This window comes from Natator depressus, chromosome 20, assembly GCF_965152275.1.
Source record: "Natator depressus isolate rNatDep1 chromosome 20, rNatDep2.hap1, whole genome shotgun sequence".
Taxonomy (NCBI): domain Eukaryota; kingdom Metazoa; phylum Chordata; order Testudines; family Cheloniidae; genus Natator; species Natator depressus.
Window position 1 is genome coordinate 9,122,763 of NC_134253.1, and position 19,996 is coordinate 9,142,758.

At 52.3% G+C, this 19,996-nt stretch overlaps 1 protein-coding gene across 3 annotated transcripts in view; it reads right to left on the reverse strand.

Annotated features, from left to right (window-relative positions):
- PDE1B (phosphodiesterase 1B) overlaps positions 1 to 7,442 on the reverse strand; it is a 130,026-nt gene extending 122,584 nt beyond the window's left edge. Inside the window, exons 1-2 of one of the 3 annotated variants that reach the window (XM_074934843.1) lie at positions 7,312 to 7,442; positions 6,529 to 6,665 (exon numbers count right to left, since the gene is read on the reverse strand). In XM_074934843.1, coding sequence (XP_074790944.1) covers positions 6,529 to 6,653 — 125 coding nt within the window. In that variant the 5' untranslated portion in view covers positions 6,654 to 6,665; positions 7,312 to 7,442. Of the gene's footprint in view, positions 1 to 6,528; positions 6,666 to 6,775; positions 6,893 to 7,311 lie in introns of those variants that run through there. The other 2 variants (XM_074934842.1, XM_074934841.1) reach the window with 2 other exon arrangements.
- Positions 7,443 to 19,996: the final 12,554 nt, after the last annotated feature.

Sequence of the window (19,996 nt, forward strand, 5' to 3'; positions counted from 1 at the left end):
ATAGCACAAGCCATAAGATTTCACCCCATAATTCCTGCTTCGAGCCAAGGAATGCCTGGCTGAGCCAGGGCAGAGCCTTTAGAAAGAGACTCCAAGCGATGGAGAATCTGCCACATCCCTAGGTAAAACATTCCACTGGCTAACTCCACTCCCCGTGAATAAACAGCACCTGTTTCCAGCTCTCTGACTGGCTCCCGTTCGAGCAAGTTGGGATTTACCCTTCCACCTCATTTGTTGCGTTCATTGAAATTGGTCTGACCCGGGAAAATCTCAGCTCCCCACAGCTGGAACCTGAAAAGCATTCCCACTTCAGGTGCCAGGAGCAGGATCTCCCTGCTCCGCTCCTGTGCGGAAGCAGACGCAGCTACGCAAACAAGAGCCCTGTTCTCAGCAGCACTGTGCACTCTGGGACTCTGATCTATTCCAACCTCCTCCCCACCCACAGGGCTGGAGCGCCCAGGGCGGGCCTGTAGAGCCACGCAAGTGCGCACACCTGCACCAACTCCATCACCTGTAACAGTCCAGCTGGAGCAGTGGGAACAGCTCCCTTCCAGCTCTCCTCTGCCCCAACAGAGAAAAAGAGAAGCAGCACAGAGTTGTGGGACCACAGAGCTCAGGAAAGCAGCTCCCGCCAGGCCAGGGACTAAGTGCAGGGAGCCGTGAAAACGGGAGGCCGCCCTCCTGGGGCTCAGAAGCTGCCCTCAGGACCCCGGGAGCAGCCTCGATGGTCCCTGGCATGGAGGTGCACATGCAAAACAACAAACCATAAGGGAAGTAAATTAGGGGGATGCACCTCTATTGGAATGCTTTGAACCCCACAAGTAAGGGGGGGCTGAGACTGCCTGGACCTGGGCCGAGCTAACCAGCCTCCTGAGCCAACAGCTCACACGGGAACCTGCTGTGCCCCTGATAGCGTGGTTGTGTTTTCCCAAACAACCTCTGGTTTGAATACAGAATCCTCCCTCTCCCAGGTGAGCCCCCTGTCAGCGGCGTGCTGGGCGTAGGGACCCTGGACCTCAGCCACACAACTAGGAGTGCTCGAATAGGTCTCATGCTCCCACTCACTGATCACCTGAGAGCTGTGGGGCTCTGACCATCCCAGCAGAAGAGAGATCCAAGCCCAAGCCCACCTCTAAGGAGACGCCCGGCTGGACAGAACAGCCTGAGTGGATTTAGCTCCAAAAGAAGGGGGAGGGGCAGGGAAAGAGAAGAATCAAAGCTGAGAGCCAGGCCCTTGTGCCCTAGTGGGCGAAAGTCACTTTGACTCTTACGGTTCGATTTAACCCCCTCACACCCAAATTAGATGTGGCCAGTGTGGATTTTACCGAACTCTTGGAACCCCACAATCACTGTTCTTCTGTGGGGTCGAGAAGCACCAGAACAAGACGTCAGCCTCGGTGGAGCACAGGGAGACTCCCTGCATCAGGGCAAGCCCGAGCCACCAACCAGACACTCCCAGAGGGTGAGCTGGGGGGGCAAACCGGAACCCTGCCCCGAGCAGATGCGGCCCAGTTACTAAATAATAGTAACAAAGTTATACACAAAAACAATGAGGAGTCCTTGTGGCACCTTAGAGACTAACAAATTTATTTGGGCATAAGCTTTCGTGGGCTAGAACCCACTTCATCAGATGCATGGAGCGAAAAATACAGTAGGTAGGTATAAATATACAGCACATGAAAAGATGGGAGGTGCCTTACCAAGTGGGGGGGGGGGTCAGTGCTAACGAGGCCAATTCAATCAGGGTGGATGTGGCCCATTCCCAACAGTTGACAAGAAGATGTGAATATCAACAGGGGAAAAATTACTTTTTGTAGTGACCCAGCCACTCCCAGTCTTTATTCAGGCCTAATTTGATGGTGTCAAGTTTGCAAATTAATTCCAGTTCTGCAGCTTCTCACTGAAGTCTGGTTTTGAAGTTTTTTTGTTGAAGAATGGCCATTTTTAAGTCTGTTATTGAGCGTCCAGGGAGACTGAAGTGCTCTCCTATTGGTTTTTGAATGTTACAATTCTTGATGTCTGATTTGTGTCCATTTATTCTTTTGCGTAGAGACTGTCCGGTTTGGCCAATGTACATGGCAGAGGAGCATTGCTGGCACATGATGACATATATCACATTGGTAGATGGGCAGGTGTCGCTGATGTGGTTAGGCCCTATGATGGTGTCCCTTTAATAGATATTTGGACAGAGTTGTTGCAGGGATTGGTTCCTGGGTTAGTGTTTCTGTTGTGTGGCGTGTAGTTGTTGGCGAGTATTTGCTTCAGGTTGGAGGGCTGTCTGTAAGCGAGGACTGGCCTGTCTCCCAAGATCTGTGAGAGTGAGGGATCATCCTTCAGGATACGTTGTAGATTCTTGATGGTGCGCCGGAGAGATTTTAGTTGGGGGCCGTAGGTGATGGCGAGTGGCCACATCCACCCTGATTGAATTGGTCTTGTTAGCACTACAAAAAGTAATTTTCCCTCTGTTGATATTCTTGTCAACTGTTGGGAACAGGCCACATCCACCCTGATTGAATTGGCCTCGTTAGCACTGACGCCCCACTTGGTAAGGCAACTCCCATCTTTTCATGTGCTGTATATTTATACCTACCTACTGTATTTTTCACTCCATGCATCTGATGAAGTGCGTTCTAGCCCATGAAAGCTTATGCCCAAATAACTTTGTTAGTCTCTAAGGTGCCACAAGGACTCCTCATTGTTTTTGCTGTTACAGACTAACACGGCTACCCCTCTGAAAGTTACACACAGGAGCCCACAGGTCCCCAGCACAAAAAGAGAAACTCGTTGCCTCCAGTTAATTTTTGACTTCATCCAAACCCAAGGGACTCTGACCCCAGTGATCTGCATCCAAAGGAAGCGTCCCATGAACCTTCAAACATGGAACCTACTCACCAGGAGTCCTGACAACCCAGTGAAACAGCAGTGCACACTCACAGCTGTGGGGCAGTATTGTGGGCCCACTTAGTTTCTCACCAGCCTTTGCACCCTGGATATACAGGAGCAGGAGGGAATTTTTCACAGTCTCTGGCTAGTCAATTTAAGTTCCCGACTAGCAGATATATAGGGAATTTTTCACACCCTGGTTAAACAAACACACGTGAAAATGCCCAGGCTGGCTTTGAGAACTGGTTGCATTGCAGGAGATGGGGATGGGGTTAAGTGGAGGACTGTGGCTCAGCTCTGGGGGAGCATGTGCCAGTGGAGAAACTCAGCTCAGTGCTCCCCCAGTAGCCCAGCTGGGCTGGCTGGAGCAGAGAAAGGGCCATATCCCTGCCCTAGCCCTGGCATTTTAGGGGTGGCCAAGGTGCACTGAGCTTGGGGCTGGCCACTGAACAGAAAAAAGCTCCCCGCAGCCCCAGCACGGCTCTATGAGATGCTGTATCACTAATGGAGGAGCCTAACCATGGGTAAAGATCCAAAATATTCCTTTAAAAGGGATCTCCAGCAGGAGACAGGAAGTGACTGGAGTGAAACTGACTACAGGGGTAGTCAATTATTTTTTGTCAAGGTCCAAATGTCTTGGTCAAGGTATAGTCAAGGTCCAGGCTCCAGAGAAAATAATAATAATAAAAAAAATGATGATAATAATAATAAATAAGTAAATAACAAGATTTTGAGTCCAGTCAAAAGCGTCTGGTGGTCTGGCTTTGCCCGCAGTCCGCCTGTTGACTACCCCAGGACTAGGAGATGTGTTTCCAGGAGACTGTCCATACGGCCTCTCCAATCCCAATGGTAACTTCGTCCCCGATTAACAGTGAGAACACCACAGCCCCTCGGAGGGTTACGGATGGGTGGTATAATTACTGATACCCTCTCCGGGCTTGGAGGCTGCCTTTTTCTCATGAAGGTGACGTGTGCCAAAGGAAATGAAAGCTCCGTCTGGCAGTTGTTCATTCGGAAACGTATGGGGCTCTTGGGACAGTGAAATTCCAACAGTGAAACTAGTTTAAGACCTTGTGGTGAGTAGCAATCAGCCACAGGGCAGGCAGGTTTAATTACTGTCACTGAACGAGGCTAAGGGACTTGCTACAGGAGTTCTGCAGCAGCTGTACCCCAATAAAGATCTCCCGAATTTTTTAACTAGATCTACCCATCACAAGTCAGAATTGTTACAATTACTGGCCCAGACCCGCTACTCCGACCTACCCATGCACCTGTGCAGAGTCTAACCGAACTCCATATGGGAGGGTGTAAGGACCGGGGCCCACACTGATCTCACACCAGGGTCTGGCCCCTTGCTTGGTAATTCAGGTCCCTCTTCTGATTTCCCAGGCACGTGCGAGTTATCAGGAAATAGCCACCAAACACGCAGATAAATAATTATCAGGCTACAATTTATTCCCATCGCATCACCTACACCACATGGTATCGTTTCTCTCCCTCACTACCCCCCCCAATTGGACAACAAGCTTTCTAAACCTAAAGAACAGACAAAATCGGCCCTTTCTGGGACCCGTCTTCAGACCAGTAATTGCTGGGGCTAAAAATCCAGGATTCGTGACCAGCTTCTGTGCAGCCCTCATTGCTACCCCAGACACTCACTAGTAACATACAATCCAAACCAAGACCCACACCAGCCTGAACCCTGCACTTCTGCCAGCCTGTGAAGAGAGCCACAGAAACCTCCACTCTTCCCACAATTTCACTAGCTCCCTCCACAGCTATGGAAATAGAAAAGGAAGACTTGTGGCACCTTAGAGACTAACCAATTTATTTGAGCATGAGCTTTCGTGAGCTACAGCTCACTTCATCGGATGCATAAAGTGGAAAATGTAGTGAGGAGATTCATATACACACAGACCATGAAAAAATGGGTGTTTATCACTTCAAAAGGTTTTCTCTCCCCCCACCCCACTCTCCTGCTGGTAATAGCTTATCTAAAGTGATCACTCATCACAATGTGTATGATAATCAACGTGGGCCATTTCCAGCACAGATCCTTTCAGGTGGTGGGCCCTGAGCCATCATCAAATAGAAAGAGGCCCAGGGGAGTCTTAAAAGAAACTCCGGCCACATCGCCACTTGAAACAGCTCCCGCTCCATCCCGTGACACTCAGTGCAGGGATGGGCGAGACAACCTCTCTGGGTCCCTTCCAGCCCTACATGTCTAGGATTCTACGATTTCAGAGCTGGCATAACAAAGAGCAACTATTACATTTGCTCCTCTGTAGTGTAAACAGGATGTCTAACGAGGACTTGTGGGATGCAGCTAATCACTCCAGAGCACGGGCAACGAACACCGCACTTCAGGCTCAGCACCTTCATCTCACACCCACCAATACATTCTGCACCCACCGATATTTCAGAGTTTTTCTGCCTATTGACCGTCTCCCCTGGTCTCCTATGGGAGCAGGATAACACCCTCCACTGGAAATTCCTGCTTTGCTCTAAGAAAAGGAGTACTTGTGGCACCTTAGAGACCTGCTTTGCTCTGTACTTTTCTAATCTTACCGGTTCCTGGCCCTTTCACAAGCACGTCTTTTTTACCCTGAATTTTGTTCTTTTTCATGGATTTAAATATGGAAAAGCCCAAGAGCTCAGCCCATGCAGAAAGAATGGGTGTGTATCCTCTCAGGTGTGCAGCTGGGCTGAGGACAGATAACACGCTGCCTCTCTTCTGAAGTTCTGACAGGTGTTAGCCTCCCTCAGCCAGGTGCTAACATGTGCTCTGCTCATTAAGGAGCAGGCTTCCCGTGCTCAACGCAGGATGCTTGCGGCATAACGCAAAGAGGCTCTATTTGCTCAGCGGTTTAAAGACAATAATCCCTCACACCTGAGTTTCAAACACACAGAGCTGCTCCCATGCAAAGCTGGGCTTAGCAGCCTGCTCCAAACCCTTTAAGCCCGGCTCTCCAGGCTGGCACAGGAATGTTCAGCGAGGCTATTAATTGCACAGGAGCTACATAATAATTAGCCTCCGATTCTAGGGCCTCGCGTCAGATGACTGGGCAAAGCACGTGGCTCTGCAATAAATCAAGCGGTGGCATTGCCCCTTCTGTCAGTGAGCACACTGCTGTGCCCTAGCCATACCCCCTCCCCCACCCACACAGAGCTGAGTTTATCACAGTCCCCCCCACACACACACACCATACAGCCCCTTGTTTACAGGTGTCCTTAAACTAGGGAAGGAGACAAATCTCCCCCCCTAAAAACCACCTCCAATATAAATGTAGTGTCAGCACCAGGGGGGACCGGATGCCCAGGGTGGAGGGAGGGAGGCTAGGTGCATGGGAGGCACGGGGGAGAGCGGGAACAGGAAACCCCAAAGGGGAAAGGGAAATGGGGTAGGAGTCCCTGGGGCGCAGGGGGGTCCAGGGAAGGAGTAAGAGAAGGGGGGATGCAGAGGGCGAAAGGGGGATGGGTGCGTGGGACACCCAGTGGGGAAGGGGATGCAGGAGCCCCTGGGAAGCAGGGTGACGTCCCTGGGGACAGTGGGGAGCAGGGCCCCAGGGAGAGGGAAGGGGTCCCCGGCGCGCAGGACGCAGTGCGGGGCAGGGGTCCCTGCTCTGCTAGGCCGGGATTACTCACAGTGCCCGCAGCTTCACCCACATCTTCTTGCTGGGGCCAGACTTGAGCTCCAGCGGGGACGGGCAGCCCTCGGGGGACTCCAGCAGGTCCCGGTCCAGCTGCGGGGGGCTCCGCGGGGCGTCCATCTTCTGCTCCCCCTGCAGCGCGGGGGAGAGAGAGCGTGAGAGCCGGCGGGCAGCTGCCACCCCACCGCCCCGGCTCCCCCCGCGCCCGGAGCCGCCGGCCCCTGCTCCCTGCCGCCAGTTACCCGAGTCGGTGAGCGCGTCCTGCGCTCAGCCCCGCCGCCCGGTGCCTGCGCAGGGGCCGGCGAGCCGGAGAGGCAGCGCCCGGAACGTGCGCGCAGCGGAGCAGCCTGGCTCAGCCAGGCGCCGCCGGTCCCTCCCCGCTTGCCAGATATGGCCTCTCTCCGGAGCGCCGGGGCGAGCCCACCCCCGCTGCCAGCGCTCCCGGCCGGGGGCTCCCCGCCCCAATCCGGGCAGCTGGGAGCGCCTCCCCCCGCCAGGGCACCGGCCGAGACGCAGCCTCTTGCACCGCCGCGGGGGCTGGCCGGGCAGGACATCCCCGGCCCCGCGAAGGCGAGCTCCGGCTGTCCCTGCCCTGCCAATCGCCGCTCCGCCAGGGACTGCAGGCGCCTGGCGTTTGGAGAGGAAGCTAAAATGGCATCCGGTGGGTGCCAAGGTACCAGCGCCTGCCGGTGCGCCGGGGCTTCTCTGTAGATGGACCCTGGCCCGGAGGAGGGAGGCAAGAAAAGCTCGTTGAACCCCGAACCTGCTGCATTATTACCCAGGCGATTCCGCTGCCTGGACAGCGCTGGCTGCTCCGGGATCCCCCGGCCCCTCCCTGGCTTCCCGGTGTATCCGGATTCCGAGAGGAAAGGGGGAGGGGGCTGCCACTTTAATCAAGGTGGGCCCAGCGAATGGTGCAGAGCCAGGGGGCGGCTGGTGCAGGGGCTGCAGGCACACACGCGTTCCCCTCCTCCTCGGATCGGGACCGCGCAGGCAGGGCAGGGGTCTGGGGCAGATGCGCTGCGTGCGCCTCGCTGGAGAGCTGGGGCCAGCCCGCACATGGAGTGAGTGCGGAGGCCTCAGCCTGTTTGCTAGTGGGAGCTGAGCCCCGCCACAGAGCTGGTCTGCAGAACCCCAGCTGTTAACCCGTCTCCACCGCTGACTTAAGGGAGCTGAGCGCACCCCTCTGTCTGCAGTGTAGACATAGCCTGCAAGAGAGAACAACTCAGATGAGCCCCTTCCCCCCCCTTCCCCCACACCCTGGCCTCAGCTCTCCAGGAGAGGCTCTGTGGGGTATTTGAATGGGCTCAGGAAGACACTGGTCCCCTTCCAGACAGGCTTAGGGCTGCTCTGAAAAAAAAAAAGGGGGTAAGATGCCAGAAGACCCCTCTCCCCCCAGAAAGGGCAGGACATCCCCTGGCTTTTGTTCAGCCAGTGGGCGATGGGCAGGGCTAGAGGCTAAGAAAGCTCTTCCATGGGAAGAGAGGCTGGGAAGATGGGTCCTGTTTGGTTTAGAGAGGGGGCAAATAAGACAGCAAATGACTGGGGGGGGGGGGGTTGGGGGGTTAGAGGAGGTGAATTGCACCCACCCTCATAAAGACAAGAGGTTGCTGGGTGAAGTGGGAAGGCACAAAGCTTACACCCAGCAAAAGGAAATCCTCTTGATCAAAACACAAAGTAGCCTGCGGAACTCACTGCCACAGAGGACATTGAAGCCAAGAGTTTAGCAGCATTCAGGACCAGGTTGGTCATTGACAGGGATAATCCCATTTTCTGCCCTTACATTAGCTAGGGGGTGATTTACACTAGATGGTCATACACTTCACGCTTTGTGCGGGCCAAGCTGTGACCCTAAGAGCCTCTCAGGGCCAGCTGGCAAGGGGGTTACAAGAATATCCTCATTCTGGTATGTACAATCTGGGGCGTGTGAGGTCCTAAAGCCAGGGTCACCCTGGGCATTAGCATCTTTGTGAAATGCATGTACAGATACTATGGCAGGAGTTATGTATGTATGCTAATATTATGGTCATAAAGTCTGTATTGAGGCAGAGTTGACAATCAGGTTTCTGCCAGACAGAGGATGTTTATTCACCTGTCTCTGTCAGCTCACGTATAAATTAAGATTGTGAGTTAACGCAATGTGGCATCATTTAAATGCAAAGTCACGCGGGAGGTGAAGTCAGCATGAAGGCAGCACACCAGACTACGGGGTCATCCTGCCTCCCTGAGGCACAAACACTGAACTTTGGGGACTGTCAAGAAAAGGCAAGGGAGGGCCCCCTTCGTCCTGCACCAAGCGAGTCATCGGGCAGCCCAGTGACACTCATGGCAATGGGCTCTCACTCAGCCAGGCTTGACTGCAAGGACACGGGCGAGATGAACAGGCGTAGCCTGGTACACTCACAAGCGCTCACATCTCCCCCTTTGAGAGACGAGTAAGCGTGAAAACGATCACACGGTTATCTCAGTGCTGTGGTGCGACACCAGGAGCTGCTCCTGTGCTGGATCAAAAAGGCTGGTTTGTGACTGTCCTGTTTGGGGACAGCAGAGCTGGTGTTTTGGGAGTGCTCAGCAGAGAAGGGGCTGGACATTACAGGGGAACAGGGACTGGGGGCCACCTACTGTTAACCTGCACTGCAAACGGGGGCCGGCGTAGCCCGGAGGAGGTTTTTTGGTGGCTGACAGGCCAGTGGCTTCAGGGAGCTGACATCCAGGTCAGCACAAGCAAGTCTGCCTCTCACTGGGGCCGGGGTGGGGCAGCGGGGGGAGGTAACAAGGTGACTCAGCCCTAGGTACCTCAAGAACCATCACACAAGCTCACGGCACACACCAGGGGCTCCTTGCAACCTCCCATTTCCCCCTGGCAGCTCCCTGGATGCCACCATCCCATCCCCCTCTATTTCAAGGGCAGGGAGTAGAAACTCCCCTCTGCAACTCACCCTTGCCAGGGGTGAGTGCCTCTATCCTCCCCTCCTCTCATACCAGGTACCCCATTCTTGTCCATATGGTATAGCCTCTGTGTGTGCCCCCATTCCCTTCTTTGTCCCTGTGGCAGGGCAGAGGTATAAACCTCTTGGATGCCCTGCTAAAGGGGTGGCTTCTCCCCTGCTTCCTGGCAGAGTGGCACACCCCCGCGAGATGGGAGAGAATGTTCTTTTTCTTGGCTGGGTCCCAAGGAGGGGCCCCAGAAATGAAGCTGAGCACAGGGCCCCACTAACTCTAAATCCGCCACTGGGTACTGTTATGCTGAAAGGTGTTAAAAGGTGCCATCCACCTGATGTACAGACACTTCCAGAGAAGCTGGAAGCTGTGGCTCTGATAAGCAGATGGATGAGGCTCCAAGGTGTCCCCCATTTTTCCCCCTTTCAGTTTTCCCCCAGATCATTGGGGTTCTGCCCACTGATGCCTGGAACAGTCCCTGGAATGCTGAAATTAATCAAATGAGGCATTCAAACGTTATCACAAGACAAACACAGAAATGCCATCGAGGAGAGTGTAAAGCCTTCACAATCCCAGCTAAAGAAAAGGCACATGTCCTCCTGCATCTGTGCACAAGCCAAACTCTCATTAATGGGGCTAGGAGGAAAATAATTCCAGAATTGCCCACTTCAGGTCTTTTGCACCTTCCTCTGCAGCATCTGATGCTGGGCACTGCTGGAGATGGGATCCTGGACTAGATGAAGCCTGGGGCTGATCCCATCAGGCAGTTCCCATGCCGCACTTTGCTCCATACGGGGGACATGAGTGCATTTCCAGTTTTTTCAGGGATGGTGTTTTCCTTCAGCTACTTCATGCCATGTGTATATTTGCTCTTTCTGGTTTCCCTTTCACATTTTCTCAGGAGCAGCAGCATTCTGTCAGGGAGTCCCAGCATGAAACGTTAGAAATGGAAAATTTCCCATTGCAAAACAGTGATGTGCATCACACAGCTGAAATAATTAGTCTAGTGTGGGGCTAATTAGCCAACACGGAGGGGGCCCTGTGCCCAGTGGAGTTCTAGCCATGGGCTCAACAGGGCTCCGCGAGGACTTTGAATTGTCTTTTCTGGAATGGCTGGTTCAGGGGATTTGGTGTCTGTGAATGAATTTTGGGGGATTCAACCCTGGTGCAAGCTCCCTCCATGCCCCAGCCCTGAGGCAGCCCAGCCAAGCCAATGGGGGAGAGCGGAGTTCAATCTTGTCCTCTCCGTCACAGCCCCTTTGTGCTGCTCGGGTGGCACTAACAGGCTGTAGAGCTGGCAGATCTGGCCACCTGGTGATTCCCTGTGCAGTGTAAGGACTTGACACCACCCTTGTGCAGTTCCTCACAGGGGGCAGGACACAGACCAGGAGCAGGAGGCGTGGCTAGAGCATGGCTACACTCCAGCTACTAGGGGCTGTTGGATCAGCCCCTGGATGCTAGGCAGTCAAGAGGAAGTCAGAGCAGCCCTGAGAACAGGCCAGAACAGAAGAGGAGCTAAGAACTCACCTTTCCCTGTCCTCCCCCGCCCTGCATGCCCACCCAGAGCAGAGGTGGATCAATGTTCTCAAGTGGCACAGAGAATCCTGTCTAGGCACCTGGCTGGTGGGTCATACTCACATACTGTGGGTCACGCTGATGGCCAATTTTTTGGGTTGGGAAGGAATTTTCCCCAGGTCAGATTGGCAGCAACCTTGCGAGGGGGCAGGGGGGTTCACCTTCCTCTGCAGCATGGGGTGCGGACCATTTGCTGGGATCAGCTGGGCACATCTTACCTAATCAATTCCCTGCCATTTGTGACACCTCGGTCTCTCCTGTTCTCTGCCTGTGGCACACCAGAAATGACTGTGAATTGCAATGAATAGTCACTGGGTCAAAGAAAGAGAGAAGGACTTTGCAGTCTGGGGGTAGGGCCCTCACCGAGAACACGGGACACCCAAACTTAGGTCCCTGCTCCAATGCCTACTCATCTGGTGCAAAGTGAAAGAGCATCAACAGGAGAGACTGAGGCAGCCCTACGCCAGACTATCCCCTTAGCCCAGGCTAAGCCACTCTCCTGCCACATGGGCAGCCCAAATGCAAATCCCTTTTCCACCTCCTACCCAGGGGGAATTGAATCAGGGTCTCCACAGCTCAGGTAAATGCTCTAACCATCAATGAAAGGTCCCTCCCCACGAGTGCTCTGTCAATCTGCCCCTCCTCCACTTTTGTCAAATGCTCGAAACCAAATGGAAGATCAAAATTCCTTCCACAGACCCGAAGAAGGGCCCTATGTAGTCTGAAAGCTTGTCCCTTCCACACCTGGAGTTGGTCCAGTAAAGATATTACCTTAGCTGCCTCGTATCTCTCATAATCCTGGGACCAGCTACACCAACACTGCAAACAACAGTGTTAGAGGGGGTGGGATCTGAGTTACTACAGAGAATTCATTCCTGGGTATCTGGCTGGTGAATCTTGCCCATATGCTCAGGGTTCAGCTGATGGCCGTATCTGGGGTCGGGAAGGAATTTTCCTCCAGGGCAGATTGGAAGAAGCCCTGGAGGTTTTTCGCCTTCCTCTGTAGCATGGGGCACAGGTCACTTGCTGGAGGATTCTCTGCTCCTTGAAGTCTTTAAACCACGATTTGAGGACTTCAATAGCTCAGACATAGGTGAGAGGTTTATCACAGGAGTGGGTGGGTGAGATTTTGTGGCCTGTGTTGTGCAGGAGGTCGGACTAGATGATCATAATGGTCCCTTCTGACCTTAATATCTATGACTTTATGAAACATCAACGTGAAACATTGCGAGTCCAGTTGACACACAATGTTGAGCTTTGAACCAAGCTGACGGTTTTTGACTTTTCAACTAGCTGAAAATTTCAAAAGAACTTTGATTTTGGTTCAGCCTGGATGAGCTGCCCCTGGAATCGCCAGAGAACCAAAACATCTGTTATCCACCCAGTTTGATTAAGAAGGGAGGCTTTTATTTTCCTGCTTGCTGAGGCTGTTTCCTTAGAGCTGGCTCCTAACCCATCCTTCAAACTTTGCGCCTCCCCTCACTGGCAAAGCTGGTTTCTAATGGAGCTTGAAATTAGCACGGTCACTTCCACGCTTATGCAGGGATATTATTCGTGGTGTCAGTCTGCTCTGTCAACGTCTCCTCCCTCAGCTGGCTGTGCAGACGCAGAGCACAAAATATTGTCGGTCCTCAGACTACAATGGCTATTTTTCTGTGTTGTGTGGGCAGCGTTTAAGAACTATATTCAGATTGCTGTAGTGACCAGGAAAATGCCTCCCTATTGGGCAAGCCTCAGTTACCATGTGCTTAGATGACATGCTGGACACAGGACAGATCCCAGCCCAGCTCAGACAGCCTCAGCCTGAAGTGTATTGGGCTTCAGACAATGAGCGATCTGCACACACAGGAAACAAAGGTAAAACACAGTGACAGAGCCAGAGCTAAAGTGCTCTGCACACGAGAACACTGACCCAGGCAAGGAACTGTCCGTCCTGCAGGCCGCAAGGAAAATCCAAGCTTCCACATGAGGAAAGGACCCTGCCCTGCATGGGTGGCCTTTCTGCTGAGGGACAGGGATGGTGGCGGCTGTGCACGGCCCCAGGGGACACAGGAGGGGGTGCCCATCGGCCAGTCCCGTGCAATGGGGGTTCCACTGGAAAAGGAGGGAAGCACAGCTTTCAGTCCATGGCTATGCATGTGCTCTTGTGGGTTTGGTGGGGAGGACTCACTGGCCCGCTGTGAGGCAACGCTGTCCGGGGGGAGCACGGCATGCTGGTGTTCTGGGCTCTGCTCCGGCTCCCCATGCAACTCCAGACCCACTTCGAGACCTTGGTTTCAAGGCACAGTGGGCAGCCTGGGGGCCTAGCTGTGCCCCAGTCTGTGGTGAGAGGAGGATCACTGCGGCAGACAGAGCACAGGGGGTTGGGGGTGTTATCAGGCTCCGAGTCATGGAATGCCCCTGCCTCCAGGGATCAGAATGGGCACCCGCTTCAAAGCGCAGTGGCAAACACATCACATTGTGCCAGCTAGATGCAGGCTGTGGCATGGCTCCCTGCTGGCTGAGCAAAGGCACCTGGGTGAGCAGCCAGAGCAGCGCAGCGCTGGTAAGGGGGGTGGAAATCATGCTGTTCAATGTGTGCGCATGGGGTGCAATCCATCCTGGTGTTGTGGGCCATTTCTGCCAGGCTAAAGGGTGACTTAGAACGATCCTGAGGCCTGGCGCTGCCCCTCCACAAGGGGTGAGACTGATCCGTGGTGCCCGCAGACTCCAGTGCTGCCTAGAATAGGTTTAACAGGTGCCTTGGTACCCGTCTGGGAGAGCCCCGGCGTGGTGTGTGTCAAAAGCACCAAGGTGACTTAGAAGCACAAGCCCCCCGTGAAGCTGTCTTGCGGTGACTCAAGAGCGTGGTACAAACCTCAGGGCAGGCTGTTAGGAAGCAGGGCACAGCCCCAAACTGGCTGTGAGAGCTGTGCTGAGATTTCACCAACCAGCCATTGCGTGTAAACTCCTCAGGCATTTTGCCAGCCTTAACTTTGAGTCACACGCAGTCCCCCTGGGTACTCCCATCTATCTCACCACCCAAGTGAGCATCTCCTTGTGACAGATGGTCCCTTACACCAGGGATCACAGCAATAGTCAGCTTACTTCCAATCCCAAAGGACCGGTCACTTACCCCAGGTCAATGGTGTGATGTGATCTGATTAAAATATGACCATGTAGATCATTGTTGCTACCACTGCTATATAATTGCAACAAATCTTGTACAAAGTAAGCCAGCAGTTTATTCCGTCACTGCTACAAGCCTGATCCAAGAACCTTGCATTTATTGTATGTATTTGATTCCTTTAACCAATGTTAACTCTCACCTTTCTTTCTTTTTGTAAATTTGCAGTGTAGACCTTCAAGGGAGGGAAAGGCCCAGAGCCCAGGCTCCAGCCCAATCTGGAACATCTATCCTGCAATTTTGTAACCCCAGGAGCCTGAATCAGATGACAAAGGCTAATGTAGGGTGTTTTACTGCAGTGTAGACATACCCTTAATGTCCTTCAGTGCTAACCCACGCTAAGCAGCTGGGGATCTCTTGCTTATGCTTAAAAACCTTCCCCTGCAGAGTCCAGGCAGCATAGATACCAGTTCCTTCTTGTTTAGGGGGTTTTATTCCCTCCCCTCAGACACACCCTGAGCCGTAAACTCAGCCAATGGGAGGAGCCCAATTGCATGACTCATCTTCGCTGGGGGAAGAGCAGAGCAACAAAGTCTTTTGTTCTTTAATGTTCCACAATAGTCCATCTGGTGTCGATGGGCCTTCCCTGTTGGCCAGGATGTGACACCTTCTGTTGGAGACCAGCACTTTGCACTAGTTACTGTCTCCCTCCTGGCTGGTGATTTACACAGTTCAGAGGCTCACAATGCAAATGCCCAAATATCACTTTACAATATGGGATCCAGAGGCTCTAAGTGAGATTAATGCTGCAGCAGCTCACAAGCATTCAATAGAGTCTAAACATAAACACATTCTTACACCGGATGCCCATTGTAACCACACAGCACACAGATGAGCCAGACTGAGTCCAGCTGTGTACTTGTCAGTGTTCAGTTAAGACATGGGGACCTTGGCATGAGATGACTCCTGGTCTGCCAGCATCACCCCCCTCCCATCCCCTTGTCTCTGCCTGCGGGGTCACCACTGTTGACCAGCAACAAGAGCCCTGTGCAGAGCAGCAGGGAAACAAGTACCTGTGTGACCAAGTCACACCTGAGCCCCCCACGCCTCCATGCAGCATTATCATTCTTATGCTTTATAATGTGGTGGTGCCAGGAGACCCCAGTCAGGGATTAGGAGCCCATTGTGCTGGGCACGGTACTTCCTGACCCCAGCAAGCTCACCTGTGTTCTGCTCACTCGCAAGCGCACCCTCCCCTCTCAAACACATGGCAGGAGTTAGCTATGGGGAGAGTGGGGGGGGTAGATCTTTCCCTTCAACAGGAAAGATGGAGGAGAGACTGGCAGAGATTAGCTTGTTTAGTGTGGCAGAAAGAAGGCTGAGAGGAGATCTGATCATAGGTGCTGGAACTAGGGATGCTGCCACACCCCCGGCTTGAAGTGGTTTCCATCTGATACAGGGTTTACACTTTGATTCAATGGCTCTCAGCACCCCCACGATACAAATTGTTCCCACACCCCTGGATATGATTGCTCTCTAGAAATACATTGGGGGGTAAGCAACAGGGAGGGTGAAAAGCTATTGAAGTTAAAGGACAAATGGGTACAAACTGGCCACCTGCAAATTCAGGCTGGCAATTATAAGGTTTCTAGCAATCAGAGTAGTGGGGTTCTGGTATGGCCTTCCAATAGGAGTTGTGGGGGTTTCATAGTCCAGGGCACCTGTATTCCCTCTCCGTGGCCCAGCAATAGCACCTGCTCTAGGGTCCTGACTTCTCAGCCATCACCTTGCTTAGGCAGAGACCCAGATTAATCTCCTTCCTGGGCGGGATTTCATGGGCTGCACAGCCCCCTGCCTACATTGTGATGTCCCCAGCAAGACAGATCTAAGCAGGCCTGTGTCTGCACTTTGCTGTCACCCCAGAGGCTGTGACCTGTTGAAACAGCCAGAGTTGTGGTACCACCCACTCTTTCTAAGCAAGCACATTGATTCTCAAGGTGAAAGCATATCAGAGGACATGCATTAAACACCATCAAAGAACCTACGTGCAGCTGCTAAGCACCAATCCAGCCTGGGGCTCTGCTAGGAGCCAGGCCTTTAAGCCCCATGCAGGGTTTTCCTGTGCTTACAAGTTCAGAACAACCCTGCCCATTGATGGGTCAGTCTCTCCTTTCCACAGCTTGGGCCTTTGATCTTCAGATTCTGGGAACAGGTGCTTGGCAGACTAAGGCCCCTCCTCGGGCAAGACTTCAAAAGCTCTTCTGGGCACAGCTGGGTAACACAGCCATGCACACCCAGGCAGGTATATCTCCCTGTGACCGACCAGCTTCTCAGTACTTCACTCAAGGGGATGGGGGGAGGGGGGTTCTGCCAAAAGCTAAGAGCTGGCTGATTGTCATGGTTGTTGCCAGCTGTTTGCATAGGAAGCTATTTTAGAGCTATGTGACATGTAGGGTATTAAGATCCAAATCTGCTGGGAGTGAAACCTGTCACCTGAGGAGGGAGAGTCTGAGAGCTGACCCAATCAAGGTAAGAACAATGAACAGCCCTGGAGACAGCCTGTGTTTACTGTCTGCACTGGATGCAGGCTGGAGATTTACAAAAACAAAACCCAGGAGAGGGGGCCCCTTGGGCTAAGAGACAAGAGCTTGTGACTGTAAGAGGAGAAGAAATGGCCCCAGTGATGATCCACTAAGTACTCCTGGGCCAGTGGGGGTGTCTCATGAAAAGGGGGTCCCAGGTCTCTGAACTGGATACGTGCTGCAAAAACTAACCAGTGGATGAGAAGGTGAGAATGAGAAATATCTTCTTAGACAGAAAGATACATACCACACATGCCATACTACATACATAATAATTTTATTAAGATGATGTTGAAGTAAAAAGAAAACGGTACAGAGTTTAAGCATAGAAGTTTCTGGTTGTCAGGGAATAAGGTATAGATTATCAAGGGGTGCGAAATTCGGTTTAGGAATGGATGGCATAAGGAATACATAATCTGCAATCTCCCCGATTGGGGGTAAAAGTTTAACGGGTCAAAGTACAGACATTGAGGTCTGGGGGTATGTTGTTCATATAATGGCTATGTTCAGGTGTGGAGTATAGTGAGTGGATACGATGATGAGGATGGATTTATCCTCATTGGTGGGATTTAATGTTCAGTGAGTTTATGGTTCCAGTTCATATGGTCCAATGGAAAAAGTCTCTCAGTCCCTTTCCCATAGTTGATGCACGACACTACATACCACACAGACTATGCTGACAGCTTGTGCCACACACTCTCAAAGAAACTGCGGAATCACCTGATCAACATCCTCTACGGCAAACAGGGAAATATTAAGAATGAGCTCTCAAAACTGGATACTCTCATAGAAAACCAACCTTCCACACAAACTCATGTAACTCAGCTGGATGTTTGGGTGAGTCCAGGACCTGGAGGGGTTTGCAGCTTGTCACAACATCACAGTGTGAGAGGGAGCCCAGACTTGGCAAGACTTAGGGCTCAGCGGTACCCCAGTTTCAGGTGGTACCCCGGGAAACCTATCACAAAAGGGATTTTCCCCCAGGTCAGATTGACAGTGACTCAGGGGTGGGGGAGGGGGCGTCAGCTTCCTCTGCAGCATGTGGGTGCTGGTTCCTTGCCAGGATTATCTGGGCATATCTCATTTAATCAGCTTCTGGCACTGGTGCCCCTCGGTCCATCCTGTTCTCTGCCTGTGGCACGAAATAGTCTAGTCTCCCATGGGCTGAAATACTTTGCTCTCATTTGGGTTGTTAGGTGTAGTGTGTGGGTGCTGGCTGGGGCTGGAGGAGGAGGTGAGACCAGATGACCTGGTGATCCCCTCTGACTCTGCCCCTCTTTTCTCAGAGCCGGTTTGGTGCAAGAATGATCAGCAGTTTTAAGGCAGGATCAGGCCCTCTCTGGGGGGTTGCTCTTAGGATCTCTCCTGGCTCTACAATGTTCCCTGGCATAGGCTGGCCCTGAGGTAATTAACTTCATGCAGATGGGTCCAACAGATTAGAGTCTGGATTTGTTCATGCAAATAAAAACAGCCAGTCCAAATTCTCTGGCACCTAACCAGCCCAGAAGAGCACTGGGCAGGAAAGCCGGGGCAAAGATAAAATGAAATTGAATTTGATTGCATGGAAAGAGCTGAGTGAAGCTGACGGTGGATTGGAGGCTCCTGGAATGCAAAGCAGAGGTTGCAGAGGGGAGTTGAGGATACAGCAGTAGGGGAAGAAGGGCAGGTGAGATTACAGAGGGGAAGGGGGCTAATGGTGTGGGGAGGGATGGGGGCAACGGCAGTGAGATTGCAGAGGGCAGGGGTCTAAGGGTGCGGGGAGGGAGGGAGGAGAAGGGAGAGCAATACAGCGGTGCACAGATAATCCAGGAAGTTTTTGGAGAGTGTTGGGGACAACTTCAGGAGGAACCAACTAGGGGCCGTGCTCCTCTTGACGTGCTGCTCACAAACAGGAAAGAATTGGTAGGGGAAGTAGAAGTGGGTGGCAACCTGGGCAGCAGTGACCATGAGATTATCGAGTTCAGGATCCTGACAAAAGGAAGGAAGGAGAGCCGCAGAATACGGACCCTGGACTTCAGAAAAGCAGACTTTGACTCCCTCAGGAAACTGATGGGCAGGATCAGTAATATGTAATATGTAATATGAGGAGGAAAGAAGTATTTTAAAGAAGCCTTATTGAGGATGCAGGAACAAACCATCCCGATGTGCAGAAAGAACAGGAAATATGGCAGGCGACCAGCTTGGCTTAACAGAGAAATCTTCAGCGAGCTTAAACACAAAAAGGAAGCTTACAAGAAGTGAAAACTTGGACAGATGACTAATAAAATATTTGCAAAAAGAGAAGGAGTACTTGTGGCACCTTAGAGACTAACCAATTTATTTGAGCATAAACTTTTGTGAGCTACAGCTCACTTCATCGGATGCATACTGTGGAAAATACAGAAGATCTTTGTTTTTATACACACAAATCATGAAAAAATGGGTGTTTATCACTACAAAACTAACAACAAGAAGGAGGTCAGGGAAAGTGTGGGCCCCTTACTGAATTGGGGGAGGCAACCTAGCGACAGATGCTGTGCAAAAAGCTGAAGTACTCAATGCTTTTTTTTTGTCTTGGTCTTCACAGACAAGGTCAGCTCCCAGACTGCTGCACAGGGCAGCACAGTATGGGGAGGAGGTGAGCAGCCCTCATTGGTAAAAGAACAGGTTAAGGACTATTTAGAAAAGCTGGACATGCACAAGTCCATGGGACTGGATCTAATGCATCCGAGAGTGCTGAGGGAGTTGGCTGATGTGACTGCAGAGCCATTGGCCATTATCTTTGAAAACTCGTGGTGATTGGGGGAGGTCCCAGGCAATTGAAAAAAGGCAAATATAGTGCCCATCTTTTAAAAAAGGGAAGAAGGAGAATCTGGGGAACTACAGACCAGTCAGCTTCACTTCAGTCCCCAGCAAAATCATGGAGCAGGTCCTCAAGGAATCCATTTTGAAGCACTTGGAGGAGAGGAAAGTGATCAGGAACAGTCAGCATGGATTCACCAAGGGCAAGTCATGCCTGACCAACCTGATTGCCTTCTATGATGAGATAACTGGCTCTGTGGATATGGGGAAAGCGGTGGACGTGATATATATTGACTTTAGCAAAGCTTTTGATATGGTTTCCTACAGTATTCTTGCCAGCAAGTTAAAGGAGAATGGACTGGATGAATGGACTATAAGGTGGCTAGAAAGTTGGCTAGATTGTCGGGCTCAACGGGTAGTGATCAATGGCTCCATGTCTAGCTGGCAGCCAGTATCAAGCGGAGTGCCCCAGGGGTTGG